The 26,619-nt window shown below is 43.7% G+C and overlaps 1 protein-coding gene across 1 annotated transcript in view; it reads right to left on the bottom strand.

The window, feature by feature from the left end:
* The window catches only part of lrp2b (low density lipoprotein receptor-related protein 2b), a 125,058-nt gene that overhangs the window by 38,323 nt on the left and 60,116 nt on the right, over positions 1-26,619 (bottom strand). Inside the window, exons 44-61 of the mRNA XM_014158653.2 lie at positions 25,255-25,413; positions 24,496-24,785; positions 18,745-18,948; positions 17,891-18,133; positions 17,467-17,592; positions 16,665-16,784; positions 16,193-16,324; positions 14,108-14,312; positions 7,663-7,958; positions 6,820-7,336; positions 4,761-4,913; positions 3,574-3,744; positions 2,806-3,029; positions 2,291-2,468; positions 1,747-1,943; positions 1,234-1,479; positions 881-1,009; positions 416-535 (exon numbers count right to left, since the gene is read on the bottom strand). Coding sequence (XP_014014128.2) covers positions 416-535; positions 881-1,009; positions 1,234-1,479; positions 1,747-1,943; positions 2,291-2,468; positions 2,806-3,029; positions 3,574-3,744; positions 4,761-4,913; positions 6,820-7,336; positions 7,663-7,958; positions 14,108-14,312; positions 16,193-16,324; positions 16,665-16,784; positions 17,467-17,592; positions 17,891-18,133; positions 18,745-18,948; positions 24,496-24,785; positions 25,255-25,413 — 3,710 coding nt within the window. The remainder of the gene's footprint in view (positions 1-415; positions 536-880; positions 1,010-1,233; positions 1,480-1,746; positions 1,944-2,290; positions 2,469-2,805; positions 3,030-3,573; positions 3,745-4,760; positions 4,914-6,819; positions 7,337-7,662; positions 7,959-14,107; positions 14,313-16,192; positions 16,325-16,664; positions 16,785-17,466; positions 17,593-17,890; positions 18,134-18,744; positions 18,949-24,495; positions 24,786-25,254; positions 25,414-26,619) is intronic.

The raw sequence follows: 26,619 nt of genomic DNA, 5'->3' as shown, positions 1-26,619 counted from the left end.
CAGTCTGCTGATGATTGGCTTTATCAAAAGGTTTTGTTATAAATGATCCATCAACTTCAATGAACGATGGAGATACGTTTGGTTTTCTGCCCATAATATAATTTAAGGTGCTCAATTATTTTCCCATTGTTTATGTTGTTATGGTAATATCATTTATTTTTTAAGTTTAGTCACAACATTTCTCAATTGACAGTATGTAAACTAAATCAGCTAAGCAGTCTGGCTTGTTTCCCACCTTTTTTGCATCATTTCTTTGAACCCTGTTAGATGGTTATGGAGATTAACTGTATTAGATGGCTATGGAGTTGAATTCTGTTAGAGGGTTACAGATGTTGGATGGTTACAGAGTTGAACCGCATGAGAGGGCTACGAAGTTGATCCCTATCAGATGGTTATGTCGTTGACCTCTACTCACCGCAGTCCCTCTCATCAGAGCCGTCACCACAGTCGTTGCTGCCGTCACACTTCCAGCGGATGGGCACACAGCGGTGGTTGTCACAACGGAAGTCTCCCAGGGGGTCACAGGTCAACGCCTCTGTGAATGGGTACAGGGGGCAGGTTAATGAGGGCTCAAATAGTTTGAAATGATCTATTTGAAGTTATTTAGTGAAATGTAAGGATACTATTTAGTGTAGACTTCCTAGCAGCGTTTTGGGATTCTGGCTACTTGGTCAATCATTAATGACTTGAATTTAATCTACTCAGGGCCTTCAGTGTGTCTAAGCATAAAAACAGAACAAGATCAGCATGTAAAAGTGGAATATGAAGGAAAAAGCAGGACCCGGAGCTTACGGAAATATCATTGGTAGCCTACTATACATTTTCTGTATCCATATTCAGACAATGTAACTTTGCCCTTATATCACAAGCATACACACACCGCAGTTCTGCTCGTCGCTGTTGTCGAGGCAGTCATTGGAGCCATCGCACACGGCCCAGGTGGGGATACAGCGGTAGTTGGTCTTACAGGAGAACTCCGTGAGCTCGTCGCAGTTATATTCTGGCCCCACTACAGAGGGAGGAGACAAAGGGATGAAGGGATAGATAGAGAAAAAAGATGGACGCAGTGAGTGTTTCTGCAAGACAGAGTTTTTTTTATTTATTAAGCACTATGCAGATGACGGAGCCCAAATCTCCTTATCCTATAAGTGCCACTGTTTCTGTACATGAAACATAAATTCATAATTAGCACAAAATGAAAAATCCAGACTTATACAAATATAGCAAACTCACTGCAGATCTCGTGGGGCTCATCGGATCCATCTCCACAGTCGTTCTGAGCGTCGCACACATAGTTGGGCGGGATACACACTCCGTTTGCGCACGTGAACTGGCCCGGCCGGCATGTCTTCTGGGCACAGCCATCAGTGTCCTCGTCACTCCCATCAGAACAGTCGACGATGCCGTCACAGTGCCATGACACAGGGATGCACTGCTTGTTTTTACACTGGAACTGATTTTCTGCACACCTGTGGTCACCTAGGGGATTGAAGGATTGGGTGTTTTGATTCTAAGGCCACATCTCTGAAAGGTTTTGTTTATCTTGAGGGATCAGACTGGGTTGCCCTTCTTCCCCCCCCATGTTGGTTCGTAATTGCAATTAAAGACACTACAACAGAAAGATTGTTCAACTGCTCTCGTTGCTCTATCACACTGTGGGTTTCTGACGCTAGTAGAAAATAAGCGCTGCATTGTCTGATGGATGGAAGTAGTATGGTAAAAATAGGTAGAATAGGGTTTTCGTACTGCAGAGGGCAGCGTCCTCATCTGAATTGTCACGGCAGTCAGCATGTCCGTCACACAGGAAGCCAGGATAAGTGCAGTTCCCATCCTGGCACTGGAACTGACCAATTGGACAGTAGCGGGGCGGGCAGGTGAGGGGTTCGTCGGACCCGTCACCACAGTCGGACTGACCATCACACTTCCACCAGATAGAGACACACCTAGGGGATTAGAAGGAGAGATGGAGGGAGGTGGGAGAGTAAAGAGCTAACTAATTCACTTAATGAATTTAGACGACTGTGCAACCACACAAGTTATCAAGTAAATAGTCACATGGCTCCAAATACCCTTTTCACACTTACTGAACCAAACTGTGCTTGCAAAAATATTTCACATTGTCCTTTTCAAGCAAGCTTTGTACAGCTTAGTTTGGCTCAGCTCGGTAGTGTGAAAAGCCCTAAATTGTACGCTTCTGTCAGTATCTGATCCAAAAACCCCTGATTCAAATTATACTACATGGAAAACAAATATTCCTGATACGTGACATAAGTGACAAATTCAGACTGACTTCTCGTTGTCTCCGCAGCGGAACTGGGTGCTGGAACAGTCGGCCACACACTGGATCTTGAAGCCCACGGAGATGCCAATGAAGTGGTCTGGACACTCACACGTAGCGCTGGTCCCACCAGGACCAATCAGACACAGGTGGCTACAGGTTAGGTGGTGTGTTGCACAAGGGTTATCGCCTAGGAAACACCAATCAGCAGCCATAAGAATGGACGCGTCTATGATGGAAAGCTAATAATATTGTCTCGATGGACATTCAAGCCGTTTAGCAAATGCTGTTATACAGTAAGTACATTCATCTAAGGTAGAGGAAAACAACCACATATCAAAGTCATTGCAAGTAAAAAATATATTTTAAATAAGCTGCTATCTGCAAAATCAGGCCAAGTAAAAAAAATACAAATATGAGTGTAAATGCAGGAAAGACAAGTACAACAGTAAAGTGTATACAAATGAAAATTAAGCAAGCAATGTATGGGAATTCCAAACGGTCAAAGGGCACAGTACTATACATACTGCGAGGCTGCCTGTAGGGATGGTATACATGGATGTCATTTGGCCGGTGTGTGTTGTTGCCCATGACAACGCGGCCGGTGCCAGTGTACTTGTGGGCCTTCTCAACGGTGTGGGTGTTCCAGTCAGTCCAGTAGACCCAGTCTTCAAATAGGGTGACGGCAAAGGGGTGAGGCAGGGAGCCTGCTATGGCCCGGTGGCGGTTCTCCCCATCCATATCAGCAAAACTTTAGAGAGAGTTAGAGAGAGGGCATACACTTTAGTGTTTAAATCACTGTAATTTTCTGTTGTCTTTATTTTGTTCTTGTCTATTGTTTTTCAATGTGTTTTTGTGCACACCAAGAAGAATAGCTGTTACGACTGTAACAGCTAAATAGGGATCCAAATAAACAAACAAAATGTATATCAATGTAAAGTTCTGTAGGGTAGCTCCTGTCTGACCTCATTGATCATGATCTCTGGTCTCCAAACAGGCAAGCTTGAGAAGGATAGGGCCGGGCTCCTTGCTTTCTTCCAAACTAAAGAGTGTTTTCCTCCATTGCCTTTCTCTACTAGAGGTTTTCTTACCAACTTATCCTCAGTGTTTTTTTCTTCAACTGAACATGTTCTCATTCAACCCTGATACTCAAGGCATAGATGTGATGGGGTCATAATGCCTTATTTTTCTGACTTACGACACTTTCATGATAAAGCACGATAGTACTACATAGAAAAGTATTAGAGTGAATTATGAAGTTAATTTCTGAAGACAGTGTTGTGTTGATGTCTCACTCTAGGAAATTGAGGTGGGAGTCGGTGAAGAAGATCTTGTTGGTGGTGTAGTCAATGGTCAGGGCACTGGGCCACTCCAGTTTGGTGGTGATGAGGGCAGTGGCTTTGGTACCATCCATACCAACCCTGCCAATGTAGGCGGTGTCCCCCCAGTCTGTCCAATACAGCCAGCTGCAGGCAGAGAGAAAAAAATGGAGAGTAAATTAAAAGAAAACAAAACATTTGATGTAATTTGTTAATTGGTATTACTCAATAATATATAAAAATGTAATGATTATCAAAAAATGCCTCAATATCTGCCATTAATTAAGAAGGGCCACTCTTCCTCTATCGTGCAGGTGGGGATGTGTGGGACCTCGTATGTTTGTGTGTACGCGCATACATGTGCATGTCAGTACCACAGGAGGTTGGTGGCACCTTAATTGGGGAGAACGGGCTTGTGGTAATAGCTGGAGCAGAATAGGTGGAATGGTATCAACTGCTCGGCCTCCGACCGCAAGGCACTACAGAGGGTAGTGCGTACGGCCCAGCACATCACTGGGGGCAAGCTTCCTGCCATCCAGGACTTCTATACAGTACCAGGCGGTGTCAGAGGAAGGCCCTAAAAATGGTCAAAGACTCCAGGCACCCTAGTCATAGACTGTTCTCTCTGCTACCGCACGGCAAGCGGTACCGGAGCGCCAAGTCTAGGTCCAAGAGGCTTCTAAACAGCTTCTACCCCCAAGCCATAAGACTCCTGAACACCTAATCAAATGGCTACCCAGAATATTTTCATTGCGCCCCCCCCCTTTTACACCACTGCTACTCTCTGTTGTTATCATCTATGCATAGTCACTTTAATAACTCTACCTACATGCACATATTAGCTCAACTAACCGGTGCCCCCGCACATTGACCCCTTGTATATTGTCTCGCTATTGTTATTTTACTGCTGCTCTTTAATTACTTGTTACTTTTATTTCTAATTCATATTTTTTTTAAACGGCATTGTTGGTTAGGGGCTCGTAAGTAAGCATTTCACTGTAAGGACTACACCTGTTGTATTCGGCGCATGTGACTAATAAAACTTGATTCGATTTGAAATACATCAAACACATGGTTTCCATGTGTTTGATGCCATTCCATTCGCTCTGTTCCAGCCATTATTATGAGCCGTCCTCCCCTCGGCAGCCTCCACTGGTTAGTACCCATATTTGGGGTTGACGGCTACGGCACGGGGCCGGACAAAGCAGTAGGTGGCGTTAGGCCCCATGCAGCCACTCAGCAACTTCTTCTGGAAACGACCATCCAGCTCTGACACGTGGAGAGAGCCGTAGTACCCGTCTACCCAGTAGAGCTTCCTTTGGGATACACACACATAAACATACAAGAATGACTATGGGCATATGCATAGATACAATATCATACAGTGGCAAGAAAAAATATGTGAACCCTTTGGAATTACCTGGATTTCTGCATAAATTAGTCATAAAATTTGATCTGATCTTCGTCTAAGTCACAACCATAGATAAACACAGTGTGCTTAAACTAATAACACACAAATTATTGTATTTTTCTTGTCTATATTGAATACATCATTTAAAATGTCACAGTGTAGGTTGGAAAAAGTATGTGAACCCCTAGGCTAATGACTTCAGGAGTCAGGAGTCCACTAACCTGGAGTCCAATCAATGAGATGAGATCGGAGATGTTGGTTAGAGCTGCCCTGCCATATAAAAAACACTCACAAAATTTGAGTTTGCTATTCACAAGAAGCATTGACTGATGTGAACCATGCATTGAACAAAAGAGATCTCAAAAGACCTAAGATTAAGAATTGTTGACTTGCATAAAGCTGAAACTGGTTACATAAATATCTCTAAAAACTTTAATGTTCATCAGTCCATGGTAAAACAAATGATCAATAAATGGAGAAAGTTCAGCACTGTTGCTACTCTTCCTAGGAGTGGCCGTCCCGCAAAGATGACTGCAAGAGCACAGCACAGAATGCTCAATGAGGTTAAGAAGAATCCAAGAGTGTCAGCTAAAGACTTACAGAAATCTCTGGAACATGCTAACATCTCTGTTGACGAGTCTACTATACGTAAAAAATTAAACAAGTATGGTGTTCATGGGAGGACACCACGGAAGAAGCCACTGCTGTCCAGAAAAAACATTGCTGCACGTTTGAAGTTCGCAAAAGAGCACCTGGATGTTCCACAGCGCTACTGGCAAAATATTCTGTGGACAGATGAAACTAAAGTTGAGTTGTTTGGAAGGAACACACAACACTACGTGTGGAGAAAAAAAAGGCACAGCACAGCAACATCAAAACCTCATCCCAACTGTAAAATATGGTGGAGGGAGCATCAGGGTTTGGGGGTGCTTTGCTGTCTCAGGGCCTGGACAGCTTGCTATCATCGACGGAAAAATTAATTCCCAAGTTTATCAAGACATTTTGCAGGAGAATGTAAGGCTATCTGTCCGCCAATTGAAGCTCAACAGAAGTTGGGTGATGCAACAGGACAACGACAAAAAACACAGAAGTAAATGAACAACAGAATGGCTTCAACAGAAGAAAATACGCCTTCTGGAGTGGCCCAGTAAGAGTCCTGACCTCAACCCGATTGAGATGCTGTGGCATGAGCTCAAGAGATTGGTTCACACCAGACATCCCAAGAAAATCCAAAATTCCTCCTGACTGTTGTGCAGTTCTGATCCGCAGCTATAGAAAATGTTTGGTTGAGGTTATTGCTGCAAAAAGGAGGGTCGGCCAGTTATTAAATCCAAGAGTTCACATACTTTTTCCACCCTGCACTGTGAATGTTTACACAGTGTGTTCAGTAAAGACATGAAAACGTATAATTGTTTTTGTGTCATTAGTTTAAGCAGACTGTGTTTGTCTATTGTTGTGGCCTAGATGAAGAACAGATCAAATTTTATGACAAATGTATGCAGAAATCGAGGTAATTCCAAAGGGTTCACATACTTTTTCTTGCCACTGTATATACAGACCTACATATAATTGTAAGGAGATACAAATGTGTCATTATAAGCCAACTGTAGGCTCTAATCAAAATGTGAATTGTGAGACAGATTTATTAAGCTTTGAACACAACACATATTGCATCGTGAAATTATTCACACAGTTTTCCCCTCACCTGTCCTTTGCAATTGAGGTGACGGAGATAAAGGAAACTGCGTCGCCATGAGGCAAATGATTTTAAAATTACAATCAAGCTCTGATGCCCCTCCCCCTTCACTCACCTGCCAACCCAATCCACCGCCAGCCCCTCGGCCCCTACCACGTTGTTATCCACTATCGTCTCCCTCTCACTGCCGTCGAATCGCATCCTCTCAATCCGCACCATTCCCGCATCCAACCAGTACAGCCTCTTTTCATAATGGTCAAAATCCAGCGCCACCACATTCGACAGCCCTTGCAGAACCACGCTCAGCTGCGAACCATCAGTTGTCAAATTACGAATGTAATAGCGATTACTGTACAGCAGATAAGGGGCGATGGCGCTGTTCTGGCGGCACGTACGCCCGTCTGGCTCACGCACGTAGCCCGGGGCGCATTTGCAGTGGAAGGAGCCGGCGGAGTTCTCGCAGATCTGGCTACAGACGGCGGGCGTGTCGCGGCACTCGTCCAGGTCTGCGCACGCCTTACCATCAGGCATGAGGTGGTAGCCGGCATTACACGAGCAGTAGTAACCTGTCAGGGTGTCAGTGCAGACCTGGGCACACTTGTGGACCGATGGATCTTGGCATTCGTTAATTCCTGCACAGAGTAGAGAGGGAAGGAGATAGAGGTAGGATGAGTTCTGTAAGATTAAGATATGCTGTAAGATCAGTCTAGGAATCCAAATCAAAGTTCTCTTTTCCTACTCTAAATTCTAATGTTCTTACTGCAAATACTAATTTCCTACTCCACACACTTACAGTATTTCCTACTCCAAATACAGTGTACGTCTTGAAATATCATAGATTTAGTGTGGTTACATTCGCATACCTATTGTACAACTGCCACAACCTCCATTCACTCAACGAAAAGAAATCCATCCCTTCCCCATTGTGTTACATCCTTCGCTGTACGAGAGATCTTACCGCATCCCTTCTCGTCACTGTTATCCGAGCAGTCCTTCTGCGAGTTGCAGACCTTGTGGGTGTCAATACACTCGCCCGACTTGCACAAGTACTCTCCCGGGGCACAGGTAGGCTGGGGGGTGCTGCACATGCCTTCTGCCTCGTCAGACAAGTCCAGACAGTCGGCCTCGCCATCGCAGGTAAAGGTGGCTGGGATGCAGGCGCCGTTTTGGCAGGTGAACTGGTAGCTGGTGCAGGTGTCGTAGGAACAGCCCAACTCGTCGCTGCCGTCCCCGCAGTCGTTGACTCGGTCACAGCTAACAGGAGGGGAGGTAAACAATGGGTTATGAAGTCTTTGTGTAAGTACCCCTACTCTTCAATGTACGAGAGAGAGAGAGACACTCAACAAAAATACAGTGCATCCGAAAAGTATTCAGACCCCTTGACTTTTTCCATATTTTGTTACATTACAGCCTTATTCTAAAACAGATGAAAAGAAATTATAATTCTACACAATACCCCATAACTATTCAGACACTTTGCTATGAAACTCAAAACTGAGATGCATCCTCAGATGCATCCTGTTTTCATTGATCATCCTTAAGATCTTTCTGCAACTTGATTGGAGTCCACCTGTGGTAAATTCAATTGATTGTCCATGATTTGGAAAGGCACACACCTGTCTATAAGGTCCTACAGTTAACAGTGCTTGTCAGAGCAAAAACAAAGCCATGAGGTCGAATGAATTGTCAGTAGAGCTCCGAGACAGGATTGTGTTGAGTCACAGATCTGGGGAAGGGTACTAAAACATTTCTGCAGCATTGAAGGTCCCCAAGAACACAGTAGCTTCCATCATTCTTAAATGGAAGAAGATTGGAACCACCAAGACTCTTCCTAGAGCTGGCCGCCTGGCCAAACTGAGCAATCGGGGGAGAAGGGCCTTGGTCAGGGAGGTGACCAAGAACCAAATGGTCACTCTGACAGAGCTCCAGAGTTCCTCTGTGGAGATGGGAGAACCTTCCAGAAGGACAACCATCTTTGCAACACTCCACTAAATCAGGCCTTTATGGTTGAGTGGCCCTCACCTGCTAGTACACTTGAACTGAATCACTAAGATCTGCCCATTATTGTGCTGTCTAGGCTTGGGCGGTGTACCGTATAACAAGCTATTTGGAAATAGCAACGGGATAGTTTTTTAATACCGTCAATACCGTTGAAACAATTTCTTTGAAGTTTTTCAATAAATTGTAATATTTGTAGCTACTGTTTAAGTAAATACCTGCAGTCAAGTTGTGCAATATGTTAGGAGATAAAGAATATTGGGTTCTTCATTTCACCCATGACATGATTTTACATTATGAAGCTTACCATAGTTTCCCTGAACAGTTGAGCCAGATTGTAACTAGCACAACAGGAGAAAGCAGGAGCAGGTGAGTCCAGCTTTGTATTAACAGGGGTCGCGTTTTATATTAAAAGTCAAGTGTTTTTTTTGCAACTATAGGTTTCTTTTACAGAAAATATACTGCTCAAAAAAATAAAGGGAACACTTAAACAACACATCCTAGATCTGAATGAAAGAAATAATCTTATTAAATACTTTTTTCTTTACATAGTTGAATGTGCTGACAACAAAATCACACAAAAATAAATCAATGGAAATCCAACTTATCAACCCATGGAGGTCTGGATTTGGAGTCACACTCAAAATTAAAGTGGAAAACCACACTACAGGCTGATCCAACTTTGATGTAATGTCCTTAAAACAAGTCAAAATGAGTCTCAGTAGTGTGTGTGGCCTCCACGTGCCTGTATGACCTCCCTACAACGCCTGGGCATGCTCCTGATGAGGTGGCGGATGGTCTCCTGAGGGATCTCCTCCCAGACCTGGACTAAAGCATCCGCCAACTCCTGGAGAGTCTGTGGTGCAACGTGGCGTTGGTGGATGGAGCGAGACATGATGTCCCAGATGTGCTCAATTGGATTCAGGTCTGGGGAACGGGCGGGCCAGTCCATAGCATCAATGCCTTCCTCTTGCAGGAACTGCTGACACACTCCAGCCACATGAGGTCTAGCATTGTCTTGCATTAGGAGGAACCCAGGGCCAACCACACCAGCATATGGTCTCACAAGGGGTGTGAGGATCTCATCTCGGTATCTAATGGCAGTCAGGCTACCTCTGGCGAGCACATGGAGGGCTGTGCGGCCCCCCAAAGAAATGCCACCCCACACCATGACTGACCCACCGCCAAACCGGTCATGCTGGAAGATGTTGCAGGCAGCAGAATGTTCTCCACGGCATCTCCAGACTCTGTCACGTCTGTCACGTGCTCAGTGTGAACCTGCTTTCATCTGTGAAGAGCACAGGGCGCCAGTGGCGAATTTGCCAATCTTGGTGTTCTCTGGCAAATGCCAAATGGCACCCCCTTGTGTACCAAGCCGGTAATACCGTAAATCCTGGGATGAGAGGACGACGGTATGAAAATCTGCATACTGCACAACCCTAGTGCTGTCCGGTCAGAACATGATGTTGAGGCCCATGCCCCACACACAGACACAGACACAGCTGATTCCATTAGAAGTTATTTATATTGTTGTGTGGTTTTAAGAAGGGAAACAATACAATAATTAGTATCCATTAGTGTCCACGCTTTAAAACTCTTAAAGTATGGCCAAGTTAATAATTATGCTGTGGATTATACACTGAGGTATTTCTAACATGTATTAACTCAGGGAGCTGAATATTTATACAACGACTATTTTAGTTATTTCATTTCTATTAACATCAAATCAAATGTTATTTGTCACATGCGCACAAGTACAACAGCTATTGTAGACCTTACCGTGAAATGCTTACTTACCAGCCCTTAACCAACATAACAAGGCTATATACAATGTATATGCACATGTATATGCACATGTATATGCACATTGTACAAGGCTATATACAATGTGCAGGGGTACAGGTTAGTCGAGGTAATTTGTAAAGGGACTATGCATAGATAATAGACAGCAAGTAGCAGCAGTGTAAAAACAAAGGGGGGGGGGGTTCAATGTAAATAGTCCGGGTGGCTATTTGATTATATGTGCAGCAGTCTTATGGCTTTGGGGTAGAAGCTGTTAAGGAGCCTTTTGGTCCTAGACTTGGTGCTCTGGTACTGCTTGCCGTACGGTAGCAGAGAAAACAATCTATGACTTGAGTGACTGGAGTCTTTGACAATTTTTGGGGCCTTCCTCTGACACTGCCTAGTATATACATACAGTTGAAGTCGAAAGTTTACATACACCTTAGCCAAATATATTTAAACTCAGTTTTTCACAATTCCTGACCTTTAATCCTAGTAAAAATTCCCCGTCTTAGGTCAGTTAGGATCACCACTTTATTTTAAATTGAGAGAATTATTTATTTCAGCTTTTAGTTCTTTCATCACATTCCCAGTGGGTCAGAAGTTTACATACACTCAATTAGTATTTGGTAGCATTGCCTTTAAATTGTTTAACTTGTGTCAAACGTTTCACGTAGCCTTCCACAAGCTTCCCACAATAAGTTAGGTAAATTTTGGCCCATTCCTCCTGACCTAGCTGGTGTAACTGAGTCAGGTTTGTAGGCCTCCTTACTCGCACACACTTTTTCAGTTCTGCCCACACATTTTCTATGGGATTGAGGTCAGGGCTTTGTGATGGCCACTCTAATTCCTTGACTTTGCTGTCCTTAAGCCATTTTGCCACAACTTTGGAAGTATGCTTGGGGTCATTGTCCATTTGGAAGACCCATTTGCGACCAAGCTTTAACTTCCTGACTGATGACTTGAGATGTTGCTTCACTATATCCACATACTTTTCCTCCCCCATGATGCCATCTATTTTGTGAAGTGCACCAGTCCCTCCTGCAACATAGAACTCCCACAACATGATGCTGCCACCCCTGTGCTTTACGGTTGGGATGGTGTTCTTCAGCTTGCAAGCATCCAACTTTTCCTCCAAACATAACGATGGTCATTATGGCCAAACAGGTCTATTTTTGTATCATCATACCAGAGGACATTTCTCCAAAAAGTTCGATCTTTGTCCCCATGTGCAGTTGCAAACCGTAGTTTTGCTTTTTTATGGCGGGTTTTGAGCAGTGGCTTCTTCCTTGCTGAGCGGCTTTCAGGTTATGTCGATATAGGACTTGTTTTACTGTGGATATAGATACTTTTGTACCCGTTTCCTCCAGCATCTTCACAAGGTCCTTTGCTGCTGTTCTGGGATTTATTTGCACTTTTTGCACGAAAGTACATTCGTCTCTAGGAGACAGAACACGTCTCCTTCCTGAGCGGTATGACGGCTGTGTGGTCCCATGGTGTTTATACTTGCGTACTATTGTTTGTACAGATGAACGTGGTACCTTCAGGTGTTTGGAAATTGCTCCCAAGGATGAACCAGACTTGTGGAGGTCTACAATTTTTTTTCTGAGGTCCTGGATGACTTCATTTCATTTTCCCATGATGTCAAGCAAAGAGGCACTGAGATTGAAGGTAGGCCTTGAAATACATCCACAGGTACAGCTCCAATTGACTCAAATGAAGTCAATTAGCCTATCAGAAGCTTCTAAAGCCATGACATCATTTTCTGGAATTTTCCAAGCTGTTTAAAGGCACAGTCAACATAGTGTATGTAAACTTCTTACCCACTGGAATTGTGATCCAGTGAATTATAAGTGAAATAATCTGTCTGTAAACAATTGTTGAAAAAATGACTTGTGTCATGCAAAGTAGATGTCCTAACCGACTTGCCAAAACTATAGTTTGTTAACAAGACATTTGTGGAGTGGTTGAAAAACAAGTTTTAATGGCTCCAACCTAAGTGTATGGAAACTTCCGACTTCAACTGTAGTTCCTGGATGTCAGGAAGCTTGGCCCCAGTGATGTACAGTGATCCCGAGCAGTTGCCATACCAAGAGGTGATGTAACCGGCCAGGATGCTCTCGATGGTGCAGCTGTAGAACTTTAAGGATCTAGGGACCCATGCCAAATCTTTTCAGTCTCCTGAGGGGGAAAAGGTGTTGTCGTGCCCTCTTCACAACTGTCTTGGTGTGTTTGGACCATGTTAGTTTGTTGGTGATGTGGACACCAAGGAATTTGAAACTCGACCCGCTCCACTTCAGCCCCGTCGATGTTAATGGGGGCCTGTTCGGCCCTCCTTTTCCTGTAGTCCACGATCAGCTCCTTTGTCTTGCTCATGTTGAGGGAGAGGTTGTTGTCCTGGCACCACACTGCCAGGTCTCTGATCTCCTCCCTATAGGCTTTCATCGTTGTCAGTGATCAGGCCTACCACCATTGTGTCATCAGCAAATTTAATGATGGTGTTGGAGTTGTGCTTGGCCATGCAGTCATGGGTGAACAGGGGGTACAGGAGGCGACTAAGTACGCACCCCTGACTGGCCCCAGTGTTGAGGATCAGCATGGCAGATGTGTTGTTGCCTATCCTTACCACCTGGGGGCGGCCTGTCAGAAAGTCCAGGATCCAGTTGCAGAGGGAGGTGTTCAGTCCAAGGGTCCTTAGCTTAGTGATGAGCTTTGAGGGAACTATAGTGTTGAATGCTGAGTTGTAGTCAATGAACAGCATTCTCACATAGGTGTTCCTTTTGTCCAGGTGGGAAAGGGCAGTGTGAAGCTATACATATTGCAGATATAAATATATTTCTGCGGTAGCATGCATATAATATAAACATATTGCAGCGGGGGCATGCAAGTAATACAAAACATTGCTAATACTTACTAATGAGTAGGCGAGTCGGACTCAATAAACACACTTGTAGCAATGAATAAAGATACTAGACGAAGTAGCATGCACTGGGCAGGGTACATACAAATTAACTGGAGCTAGCATTAACACGAGACCTAGCAAACAACACTGCAACTTCTTACTTGCAAACGTATCTACGCAGTTACAGTACACTGCACAATAAGGTACCATAACTTACTACTATTGCACCCCCTATTAGCACAATAACATTCCCAACACACACTTGTCAATGGACGCTTCAGTTAGGAAACAGCATGTCCAAAGGTCCGTCTGCAACACAAAACGTGCTTGTTCTCAGGATGGTATATGCCGGGCACTAACGTGAAGTGATAGGAGGCGGAGCCCTAAAGTGCGTCCAAGCGCCCTGATTGGTTGGGATGAATAAGTGATTTTTAGATTTGAAGGCCAATCAGATTGAGAGGGCTGGCCATTTTTACACATATACAGAGGCAAATTTGCACAAAACACACACGTTTGTTTTACTACGCTTGTGGGGACCAAACAATTGATTCCCATTCAAAATCCTATTTTCCCTAACTCTAATTCTTACCCTAACCCTAATTGTAACACTAACCCCTAAGCCTAACATAGCCTTTTTCCTTGTGGGGACTGGCGAAATGTCCCCACTTTTCAGAATTGTCCTTATTTTTACAGTATATGACTGACACACACACAAACTCACCGGAAGGGGATGAGGATACACAGGCCATTGGCGCAGGTGAACTCATTCATGTGGCAGGTGCGGTTGGGGCAGTTTTGAAGCTCATCAGCTGCGTCGGCACAGTCCTTCTCCCCATCACACACATAGCTCAGGGGGATACAGCGCGGGTGGCCAGGACGCCATGGAGGGGGGCAGGTGAACTGATGAGAAGCGCATGTCCGCTCTCCTGAAATGGGAGAGGTAAGTAAAGATGCACACACAATATTCTGAAGACCATTTGTCTTGCGCCAGTCAGTCAGAGTTGAAACAAACCCCAAATGAAACATCAGAAGCATTGTGAAGCAAAACACATGGCTCTCTTTGCTGAACTGTCTTTTTACGCTTTAAGAATATTTCAAATGTTTTTACGCACTGTGAAGCATCTCTGAAGCATACACAATTGTTACAAAAATGATTGCTTTCATTTCCTGCCTCCGTGACATGCTTCTGGTGTAGCACCCTCATTATAAGTTGATAGACCAATAGTGTCACACTTATGTGTTGTTTGTGGTGTGTAGATTCTGAGTTACAATGCCTTCGGGAAGTGTTCAGACCCCTTGACTTTTTCCACATTTTGTTACGTTACAGCCTTATTCTAAAATGGATTAAATAAATAATCCTCAGCAATCTACACACAATACCCCGTAATGACAAAGTGAAAACAGGTTTATAGAAATGTTTTCAATTTTATTTCATTTTCCTTATTTACATAAGTATTCTTTGCTATGAGACTTGAAATTGAGCTCAGGTGCATCCTGTTTCTATTTATCATCCTTGAGATGCTTTTACAACTTCATTGGAGTCCACCTGTGGTAAATTCAATTGATTGGACATGATTTAAAAAGGCACACACCTATCTATATAAGGTCCCACAGTTGACAGCGCCAGAGCAAAAACCAAGCCATCAGGTCAAAGGAATTGTCCGTAGAGCGCAGAGACAGGATTGTGTCGAGGCACAGATCTGAGGAAGGATACCAAAAATGTCTGCAGCATTGAAGGTCCAAGAACACAGTGGCCTCTATCATTATTAAATGGAAGAAGTATGGAACCACCAAGACTCTTTCCAGAACTGGCCAGCTGGCCAAACTAAGCAATCGAGGGAGAAGGGCCTTGGTCAGGGAGGTGACCAAGAACCCAATGGTCACGGAAAGCGCTCTAGAGTTCCTCTGTAGAGATGGGAGAACCTTCCAGAAGGACAACCATCTCTGATGCACTCCACCAATCAGGCCTTTATGGTAGAGTGGCCAGACGGAAACCTCTACTCAGTAAAAGTAACGACAGCCCGCTTGGAGTTTGCCAAAAGGCACCTAATGGACTCTCAGACCATGAGAAAAAAGGTTATCTGGTCTGATGAAACCAAGATTGAACTCTTTGGCCTGAATGCCAAGCGTCACATCTGGAGGAAACCTGGCACCATCCCTACGGTGAAGCACAGTGGTGGCAGCATCATGCTGTGGGGATGTTTTTCAGCAGCAGGGACTGGGAGTCTAGTCAGGAAAGATGAATGTAGCAAAGTACAGAGCGATCCTTGATGAAAACCTGCTCCAGAGCGCTCAGGACCTCAGACTGGGGCAAAGGTTCACCTTCCAACAGGACAACAACCCTAAGCACACAGCCAAGACAAAGCAAGAGTGGCTTCGGGACAAGTCTCTGAATGTTCTTGAGTGGCCCAGCCAGAGCCCGGACTTAAACCTGATCGAACATTTTTGGAAAGACCTGAAAATAGCTGTGCAGCGACGCTCCCCATCCAACTTGATCTGCAGAGAAGAATGGGAGAAACTCCCCAAATACAGGTGTGCCAAGCTTGTAGCGTCATACCCAAGAAGACTTGCGGCTGTAATCGCTGCCAAAGGTGCTTCAACAAAGTACAGAGTAAAGGGTCTGAATCCTTTTTTTATTTAAAAAAAATTAGCAAAAATTCTAAAAACCTGTTTTTGCTTTGTCATTATGGGGTATTTTGTGTAGATTGTTCAGAGGAAAAAAAAATCAATAATACATTTTAGAATAAGGCTGTAACCTAACAAAATGTGGAAAAAGTAAAGGGTTCTGTATACTGTAATGTCTCACCACATTGGAGTTCCAGTGCCTCGTCACTATTGTCCCAACAGTCGTTGTTGCCGTCACACGTCAGTGACATGGGGATACAGTTGCCGTTGGTGCATGTGAACTGGTCAGGGTGACAGGTGTTTATTTGGTCCTCTGGAGGAAAGAGAGAGAGAGGGGGACAATTTAACAGCTATTGTTTTCACTACATTGTTGAATATTCAGATAGACATACGTTACATCAAACAAATATGCCTCACTGTCTTGTAGAATAAGGAATCAATACAGTTTTACAAAATTACATTATTTGCAACATTCCGCAAAGTTTGCCTTCTGGAATGTGGCCATGATCTAGGGTGCACCGTTGCAAAACATTTTGAAATGGGAAACGAACGTTTGACTTTTTTATTGGAAAAGTCCAGGTTAATCTCTCCCTGTTTCAGTCTGTTTTCTTGCCTTTGGTGCCTGAACATGGCCCAGGTTCGGTAGTACTCACGGCAGGAGGGGGGCTCATCGGTCCCGTCGACACAGTCTCTGACCCAGTCACACACCCAGTAGCTGGGGATACACTTCCCCTCGTCACAACGGAACTGGTCCGGTGAGCACGTCCGGCCTGCTGTAACACATAGACACACGGCACAGTATATAGTGAACAGACTGTGGAGAGTGACGTAACACTGAAAAAACATACATGTGCAAACAAGTCAGGGGTAAAAAGATAACTACCTTGTCCAAAACCACATCAGGTACAGGAATGATATACAGTGTACAAAACATTAGGAACACCTTAATATTAAGTTGCACGCTCTTTTGCCCTCGGAACAGCCTCAATTCGGGGCATGGACCCTACAAGGTGTCGAAAGCATTCCACAGGGATGCTGGCCCATGTTGACTCCAATGCGTCCCACAGTTATGTCAAGTTGGCTGGATGTCCTTTGGGTGACGGACTATTCTTGATACACAGGAAACTGTTGAGCGTGGAAAACCCAGCAGCGTTGCATCTCTTCACACACTCAAACCGGTGGGCCTGGCACCTACTACCATATCCTGTTCAAAGGCACTTAAATATTTTGTCTTGCCCATTCACCCTCTGAATCCATGTCTCAATTGTCTCAAGGCTTAAAAATCCTTCTTTAACCTGTCTCCTCCCCTTCATTTACACTGATTGAAGTGGATTTAACAAGTGACATCAATAAGGGATCATAGCTTTCACCTGGATTCACCTGGTCGGTCTAAGTCATGGAAAGAGGATGCACACTCAGTGTATAAAACAAAACACACATCATAGCTAGACTTACCACAGAACAAAGGGTTCTCGTCACTGTTGTCCCCACAGTTGTTGTAACCGTCGCACAGTTGGCTAGCGTAGATACAGATGTTGGTGCTGTCACACTTGGTTTGTCCGGAGGGACACGTTCTGGGCGCTACGGGAACAGAGTAAAGTAGAAAAGGTTTCAGTGTGTTAAAGGCAGATTCAACGATATGACGTTACAATAAGTAGCGGGGTAACTTCTGACATAAGCAAAGAGAGTTTGAATAAAGAGGTCAAACTTTACTTATGTCACACAGCTAATATGTTGCTGGACAGGTGAACTCCTAAGCACATGCGCAGATGCGTAACAGTATCTATGGACTAGTGCATTCTCTTTTTTTGTCACTCTTGCTAATATCTATGTTTTGACTCTACTTAAATCAACTCTATTCACAGCAGTTATCACTCACGACAGTTGATCTCGTCTGAGGTGTCGTTGTCGCGGCAGTCATTGTAGCCGTCGCAGACGAAGGCGGCGGAGATGCAGCGTCCATTGGTGCAAGTGAACTCGGTGGCGGAGGCACAAGTGGGGAACGGGCAGCCCAGCTCGTCACTGTTGTCGCCGCAGTCATTCGTGTAGTCACAAACGTAGGACAGGGCCACACAGCGGCCGTTGTCACAAGTGAAGTCCTGGGCCGAGCACTTGTGGAAGGCTGAGAGGGAAAGTAAGAGAGGGTGAGCACAACTGGTTTCTCTTGAAGTTTCTTCCGTGCCATTGTGCTTTTCAAAGCAAAACGTATTTGTCACATGCAGGTGAACACAACACCTTACAGCGAAATTCTTACTTACAAGCCCTTAACCAACAATGCAGTTAAAAAATACCTAAAAAAAATAACAATAAGAAATAAAAGTCACAAATAATTAAAGATCAGCAGTAAAATAACAATAGCAAGGCTATATACAGCGGGTACCGGTACAGAGTCAATGTGCGGGGACACCGGTTAGTCTTTGGGGTCTACTGAGGTTACTGTAAAGCACTTTGTGACAATTGATCTAAACAGGGCTTTATAAATACATTTGATTGATTGATTGATTGATTGAGCAAGTGTGGAAATCTATGGGGGAAATACCAATAATGATGGAGTCTTTTTAACAAGGTTGCTAGGTGCAGGGAAATGACAGTACAGGGAGCACACTTGAGCTATAAAACATTTGACATGACTGCTGAGTTTGAAATATTCCAAACTTAAGAGCATTTGGCTTTGCTGTTGCTGGGTCTTGACTAAAATGGCGGCAAAAAAACGACTGAGGTAAATACACTCACCACACACTCTCTCCAGCTCGTCTGAGTTGTCCTGGCAGTCACTGTAGCCGTCACACTTCAAACGCACTGAGATACAGCCACCGTTCAGACAGGTGAACTGCTCGGGCTGACAACGGTTACCGTTGTCATGGATACAGTCCCTGCCATTGTTGGCCAAATACCAGTTACCCGATACAGGACACTGACACTCTGGACCAGACGGACCTACAGGAGGAGAGATATGTTGTCACAGTTAGGGGTGATAGACTGACACTCCGAACCAGAGGGACCTATAGGCAGAGGGAACCATCATCAGGGTCAGGGGTGATAGACATTGGCATGATGGACATTAGTAGATGTTGCTTTAGTTGCTCAATATTATTGTGAGTAAGTGTGTGACTACCCACTGGGAACAAACTGGTTGATTCAACTTTGTTTCAATTTAGTTTGTCAACTTATTGTGATGTGGAAAAAAAAGTTAGCAATGTACACTTGTTTTGAGGGTAACATTTAAACCACAGGATTATGTCATTATGGTAACAAAATGTCAACATGGACAAACCTTGAATTTGTTGAATTTATAGCTCTAAAACAACATCAGACCACTTACAAGTGGTGTAAATACTTAAGTAAAAATACTTTAAAGTACTACTTAAGTCGTTTTTTTTGGGTATCTGTACTTTACTATTTATATCTATGACAACATTTACTTTTACTCCACTACATTCCTAAAGACAATGTACTTTTTACTCCATACATTTTCCCTGACACCCAAAGTCCTCGTTACATTTTGAACGCTTAACAGCGTGTTCTTAACCAACTTGCCTAGTTAAATAAAGGTTAAATAAAAAATACATTAAAAAATAAGGAACAGGAAAATGGTTTCTGTTTGTCTGTTGCCAGTTTGTCATGTCCCACCAGCGTGTTCCCTGTGCACTAGTTTTTCCCTAATCTTCCCGGTGCTGACCTTTCTGCCTGTCCTGTCTCTGATTTGGATTACAACTCTTTGCCTGCCTTGACCTACTGATTGCCTGCAGTCCTGTATCTGCCTGACTATGATTTGGATTATGACTCTTTGCCTGCCTTACCTTTTGCCTGCCACTTGTACTGTAATAAACACAGAGACTCGTACTATCCGCCTCCTGTCTGGATCTAGGTTCTTAGCCTGAGCCGTAATAACTAAACACAAATGCTTCATTTGTAAATGTGCCCCTGACAATCTGTAAATTATAAAAACAAGAACATTGTGCTGTCTAGTTTGCCTAATATAATGAATTTTAAACATATTTAAAATCAAATATTTTAAGACTTTTACTCAAGTAGTATTTTACTGGGTGACTTTCACTTTTGAGTCATTTTCTATTTAGGTATCTTTACTTTTACTCAAGTATGGCAATTTGTTACTTTTCCACCACTGCCACTATCAAAGAATATATAAATAGGCTGGGCTGTACTGGAGAATTGATCTATCTACAGCTAGCCTTTGGTCTCCCATTCAGGGTTTTAACCCAGACCTCCTTAGCTATGATATTTGTCACTGACTATTACTAGTATGCTATAGTGAGAATGATTGTTGAGCAATCTCCACTTAAAAACTAAATAGATGTACTGCTATCGAAGGGTAGGTTTAACAGAGCATATGAAATGTAACCATACTTTATACCTCAAATATCATCAATGACACTATTTAGGACTATATACCATTTGCAAAGTCATGAACAGCTATTGTTTCAATTCAACCCAGGATTCAACAATAAATAGGCAATGCATAGGAATAGTGTTTCAAGCTCTGGCTAACTTCAAATGTAATGATATTTAGTGAAATTGAATTGTGTTTGGGTGTCAACGCAACAACAAAAAAACATCTACATTTGAAGGAGATATACAGGTAACAGACAAAATAAAGGAAAGACCAACATAAAGTTTCTTAACAAGGAGTTGGGCCACCACGATCCGCCAGAACAGCTTCAATGCGCCTTGGCATACAGTACATTCCGAAAGTATTCAGACCCCTTGACTTTTTCCACATTTTGTTAAGTTACAGCGATATTCTAAAATCAATTTAAAATAACAAATCCTCATCAATCTACACGCAATACCCCATAATAACAAATCAATAAACTGTTTTTTTTAGAAATGTTAGCAAATGTATATAAAAAAAACCAGAAATACCTTATATACATAAGTATTCAGATCCTTTGCTATGAGACTTGAAATTGAGCTAAGGCGCATCCTGTTTCCATTGATCATCCTTGAGATCTTTCTACAACTTGATTTGAGTCAACCTGTGGTAAATTCAATTGATTGGACATGATTTGGAAAGGCACACACCTGTCTATATAAGGTCCCACAGTTGACAGCGTCAGAGCAAAAACCAAGCCATGAGGTCGAAGGAATTGTCCGTAGAGCTCCGAGACAGGATTGTGTTGAGACACAGATCTGGGGAAGGATACCAAAACATTTCTGCAGCATTAAAGGACCCCAAGAACACAGTGGTCTCCATCATTCTTAAATGGAAGAAGTTTGGAATCACCAAGACTCTTCCTAGAGCTGGCTGCCCAGCCAAATTGTGCAATCGGGGGAGAAGGGCCTTGGTCAGGGAGGTGACCAAGAACCTGATTGAAGCTCTGTTAGAGCTTCAGAGTTCCTCTGTGGAGATGGGAGAACTTTCCAGAAGGACAACCATCTCTGCAGCACTCCACCAATCAGGCCTTTACGGAAGCCACTCTTCAGGAAAAGGCACATGACAGCCTGCTTGGAGTTTGCCAAAAGGCACCTAAAGGTCTCTCAGAACATGACAAACAAGATTCTCTGGTCTGATGAAACCAAGACTAAGAGGACTGGGAGACTAGTCAGGATCAAGGGAAGGATGAACGGAGCAAAGTACAGAGAGATCCTTGATGAAAACCTGCTCCAGAGCACTCAGGACCTCAGACTGGGGCGAAGGTTCACCTTCTAAGCACACAGCCAAGACAACACAGGAGTGGCTTCGAGACAAGTCTCTAAATGTCCTTGAGTTGCCCAGCCAGAGCCTGGAGTTAAAATGAAAATACCTGTGCAGCAACACTCCCCGTGCAACCTGACAGAGCTTGAGAGGATCTGCAGAGAAAAATGGGAGAAACTCCCCAAATATAGGTGTGCCAAGCTTGTAGCGTCATACCCAAGAAGACTAGATGCTGTAATCACTGCCAAAGGTGCTTCAACAAAGTACTGAGTAAAGGTTCTGAATATTTATGTAAATGTAATATTTCAGTTTTTTATTTTATTTTTATACATTTTCCAAAATGTCTAAAAGCGTGTTTTTCCTTTGTCATTATGGAGTATTGTGTGTGTATATTGATGATGGGGAAATGTTTTTAAATTCATTTTAGAATAAGGCTGTAACGTAACAAAATGTGGAAAAAGTCAAGCGGTCTGAATACTTTCAGAATGGACTGTAGATTCTACAAGCGTCTGTAACTCTATTGAAGGGATGACACCATTCTTCCACCAGAAATTCCATAATTTAATGTTTTGTTGATGGTGGTGGAAAAACGCTGTCTCAGGTGCCGCTCCAGAATCTCCCATAAGTGTTCAATTGAGTTGAGATCTGGTGACTGAGATGGCCATGGCATATGATTTACAACGTTTTCATGCTCATCAAACCATTCTGTGACCACTTGTTCCCTGTGGATGGGGGCATTGTCATCCTGGAAGAAACCACTCCCATCAGGATAGAAATGCTTCACCATAAGTTGAAGCTGATCGCTCAGAATGGCTGTGTATTTACAGGTGTTTGCCTCTCCCTCTAAGTGGACCTAAACCATGCCAGGAAAATGCACCCCACACCATGACAGCTTAAACAACTCAAATGTTTACTTTATTTTGGCAGTTACCTCTATCTTCTGCTTGGATAGTTCCATATGTGCCATTGTCTGGCCTTAATTCCAGTTTGATTGATATGTTGGATTCGCGTCTCCATCGCAACCAAAAATCTAGCTAAAGAATAGGACTAAATCAAATCAAACTTTATTTAAAGTGCATTTAAAGTTTGATTTAGTCCAATTCTTAAACTTAGATTGTTTTGGTTGAGATGGAGATGTGAATCCAACATGTCAATTATTCATTTGTAGACAAACTGGAATTAAAGCCAGACAGTGGCACAGATGGAACTATCCAAGCAGAAGATAAATCTTCAAATATTGATATTTGGTTGCGTTGACAACCAAACACAATTCATTATCACTTTTGAAATACCGTAAATAGCCTAAAGTTAAGGCTCTCTTACAAACTAATGCAACATTCAACCTTAAAATGGCCTCATCTTGAGGTTACTGTAACTATAAATGTCTTATGTAATCATATAAAGCATGCATGTTCAAGATAGCCGCTTGCCATGCGGTAGCAGAGAGAAGAGTCTGTGGTTTGGGTGGCTGGAGTCATTTACAATTTTTTTGTGCCTTCCACTGACACTGCCTGGTATATAGGTCATAGATGATGTACTGGGCTGTACGCATTATCCTCTGTAGCGCCTTGCGGTCGGATGCCAAGCAGTTGCCATACCAAGTGATTACGCAGCCAGTCAAGATGCTCTCGATGGTGCAGCTGTAGAACTTCTTGAGGATATGAGGGCCCATGCCAAATCCTTTCAGCCTCCTGAGGGGGAAGAGGCATTATCGTGACCTCTTCACGACTTTGTTGGTGTGTTTGGACCATGATAGATCCTTAATGATGTGGACACAGAAGAACTTTAAGCTCTCGACCAGCTCCACTACAGCCCTGTCAATGTGAATGAGGGCATGCTCGGCCCTCAATTTCCTGTAGTCCATGATCAGTTTAGGGCGAGGTTGTAGTCCTTCTCCCTAGGGGTTGTCTCATCGTTGTCGGTGATCAGGCCTACCACCATCATGTCGTCGGCAAACTTAATGATGGTGTTGGAGTCGTGCAGGGCCACGCAGTTGTGGGTGAACAGGGAGTACAGAAAGGGACTAAGCACGCACCCCTATGTTGAGGGTCAGCATGGCAGATGTGTTGTTGCCTACCCTCACCACCTGACCTGGGGGTGGCCCATCGGGAAGTCCAGGATCCAGTTGCAGAGGGAGGTGTTCAGTCCCAGGGACCTTAGCTTAGTGATGAACTTTGAGGGCACTATGGTGTGGAATGCTGAGTTGTAGTCAATGAACAGCATTCTCACGTAGGTGTTCCTTTTGTCCAAGTGGGAAAGGGCAGTGTGGACTGCAATAGAGATTGCATCATCTGTGGATCAGTTGGGGCAGTATGTGAATTGGAGTGGGTCCAGGTCGTCGCAGGTCTGTGAAGATCTTCCCAATTGCTGTAATAATCTGTGCAGAATCTCGAACGGCAATGATCACTTGCAACATGTACTTTTAATGTCATCTAAACTGCAATTCAGGTCATTTGATTCTGCTATTAGATGAAGCACAGTGATAGCACATTAAACAAAATATCTGACATTGTATTCCCATTTAAACTTTGCTGTACTTTTAAATGGTTGAAAGCATAGTGATTTGGCTGTCTTTTGGCTGTCTTTTGAGTGGGTGAATATAGGTTGTAATCTCAATGATCAACGTCTCAACCAAATACTGTATTACGAAATTATACATGTTGAAATAATGTGGTGTGCCCAGTGGGTATTGTTGTTCTCAGACTTTCACCTGAATCATTAATTGATGTCAATGAGAGATGAGAAATTTGAGTTTAGCATGTGGATCTCAAGCCCTGTAAGAACTCCAAGACACTAAAATGAAATGTTTTCTTATTCAAACTCCTGACCTGGCACGCAGACGTGACTACACCCTCCGTTAAACTGCTGACAGGGGCTTGAGCAAGCCTCCTGCTTGGAGCCGGCGAACACGTGGATGTCGTTGGGCCTGTACTGTAGTTCCTGGACCAGGACCGTGAACCCTGACCCGTCGTCCTTCCCGGCACGGTAGACCGCTCGCGTGGTCCAGTCAGTCCAGTATATGTCCTGCTGGAACACGGTCATAGCGTAGGGATACTGGACCCCCCTCATGATCACCTGGCGGCTCTCCCCGGTCAGGGTGGAACGCTCAATCTTATCTCTAATGGTGAGAGGGAGGGGAGTGGGGATGGAGAAAAATAATGGATGGGTGGGTGGGTGAGTGAGTCGGTGGATGGATGGATATATGGATGGAAGGATGAATGGATGGATGGATGGAGAGTTAGAATGCTAAGAGATCATGAGAAATGGGTGCATAGAAAAACAGTGTAGCCTAGTGCTTTTAAATATTTAAGGAAGTGGAGAATTGTTCAACACTTTTCTGGGTAAAAAAAATCTATTGTGTCACAAGTGGCACATGATTTGGACTTATTGATTCCACCTCATTTCCAACTAAACGACCAGGTACATTCTAAGAAATGATACGGTCAAATGGTAATTACGTATGAGTTACTTTCTTTCTTTGAGATTCATTCAAATTATGGTACAAAAATGTTTAGTGCTGTACATTACAACACAAAACAAACAACAGCTGAAACATTACAGAATGACACAAATGATCGTGTTCTTACAGGGAAGCGTCGGCCCAGTAGAGCATCCTTTCCTCGTTGTCTATGGAAAGTCCTTTGGGCTGGGACAGACTGGTGCTGATGATGGGCACCCGGAAGTTTCCACCCAGAGTAGCTCTCTCTATCTTAGCAGGGCTCCCCCAGTCAGTCCAGTATAGGTAGCTACAGAGAGTTAGAGAGAAATGTTATCCTAGCATCTTAGCTTAGCCAAGGCCCCTATGAAGGGGCACATTATTTTACTATTTTTAGTTTTGACAACTTTTACTTCACTACCTTCCTAAAGAAAATATGTGCTTTTTACTCATTTTCCCTGACACCCAAAAGTACTCGTTACATTTTGAATGCTTAGCAGGACAGGAAAATTATCTAATTCATACACTTATCAAGAGAACTTTCCTGGTCATCCCTATTGCCTCTGAACTGGTAGACTCACTAAAAACAAATGCTTAGTTTGTAAATTATGTGTTGACCCTGGCTATCTGTAAATAAAAGAACATCGTGTCGTCTGGTTTGCTTAAAACTTCTTATGGATGGTGGCAGTATTGAGCAGCTTGGATGACTGACGTGCCCAGAGTAAACTGCCTGCTACTCACGCCCAGAAACTAAGATATGCATATTATTAGTTGATTTGGATAGAAAACACTCTGAAGTTTCTAAAACGGTTTGAATGATGTCTGTGAGTATAACAGAACTCATATGGCAGGCAAAAACCTGAGAAAAAATCCAAACAGGAAGTGGTCTGTAGTTTTTCAAGCGATTGCCTATCCAAACTACAGTGTCTGTGGGGTCATTTTGCACTTCCTAAGGCTTCCACTAGATGTCAACAGTCTTTAGAACCTTGTTTGAAGCTTCTCCTGAGGTTGAAGTCTTCACCACGCCATCTGTGTGGGTGGACCATTTCAGTTTGTCCGTGATGTGTACGCTGAGGAACTTAAAACTTTCCACCTTCTCCACTACTGTCCCATCGATGTGGATAGGGGGGTGCTCCCTCTGCTGTTTCCTGAAGTCCACGATCATCTCCTTTGTTTTGTTGACATTATTTCCTGACACCACACTCCGAGGGCCCTCACCTCCTCCCTGTAGGCCGTTTCGTCGTTGTTGGTAATCAAGCCTACCACTGCAGTGTCATCTACAAACTTGATGATTGAGTTGGAGGCGTGCATGGCCACGCAGTCATGGGTGAACAGGGAGTACAGGAGAGGGCTGAGAACGCACCCTTGTGGGGCCCCAGTGTTGAGGATCAGCGGGGTGGAGATGGGTGGAGATATATATTTCCTACCCTCACCACCTGGGGGCGGTCCGTCAGAAAGTCCTGGACCCAGTTGCACAGGGCAGGGTCGAGACCCAGGGTCTCGATCTTAATGACGA

This window comes from Salmo salar, chromosome ssa19 (assembly GCF_905237065.1).
Source record: "Salmo salar chromosome ssa19, Ssal_v3.1, whole genome shotgun sequence".
Taxonomy (NCBI): domain Eukaryota; kingdom Metazoa; phylum Chordata; class Actinopteri; order Salmoniformes; family Salmonidae; genus Salmo; species Salmo salar.
The sequence above is the reverse complement of the archived record's forward strand: the minus strand, read 5'-3'. Positions and strand labels throughout refer to the sequence as shown.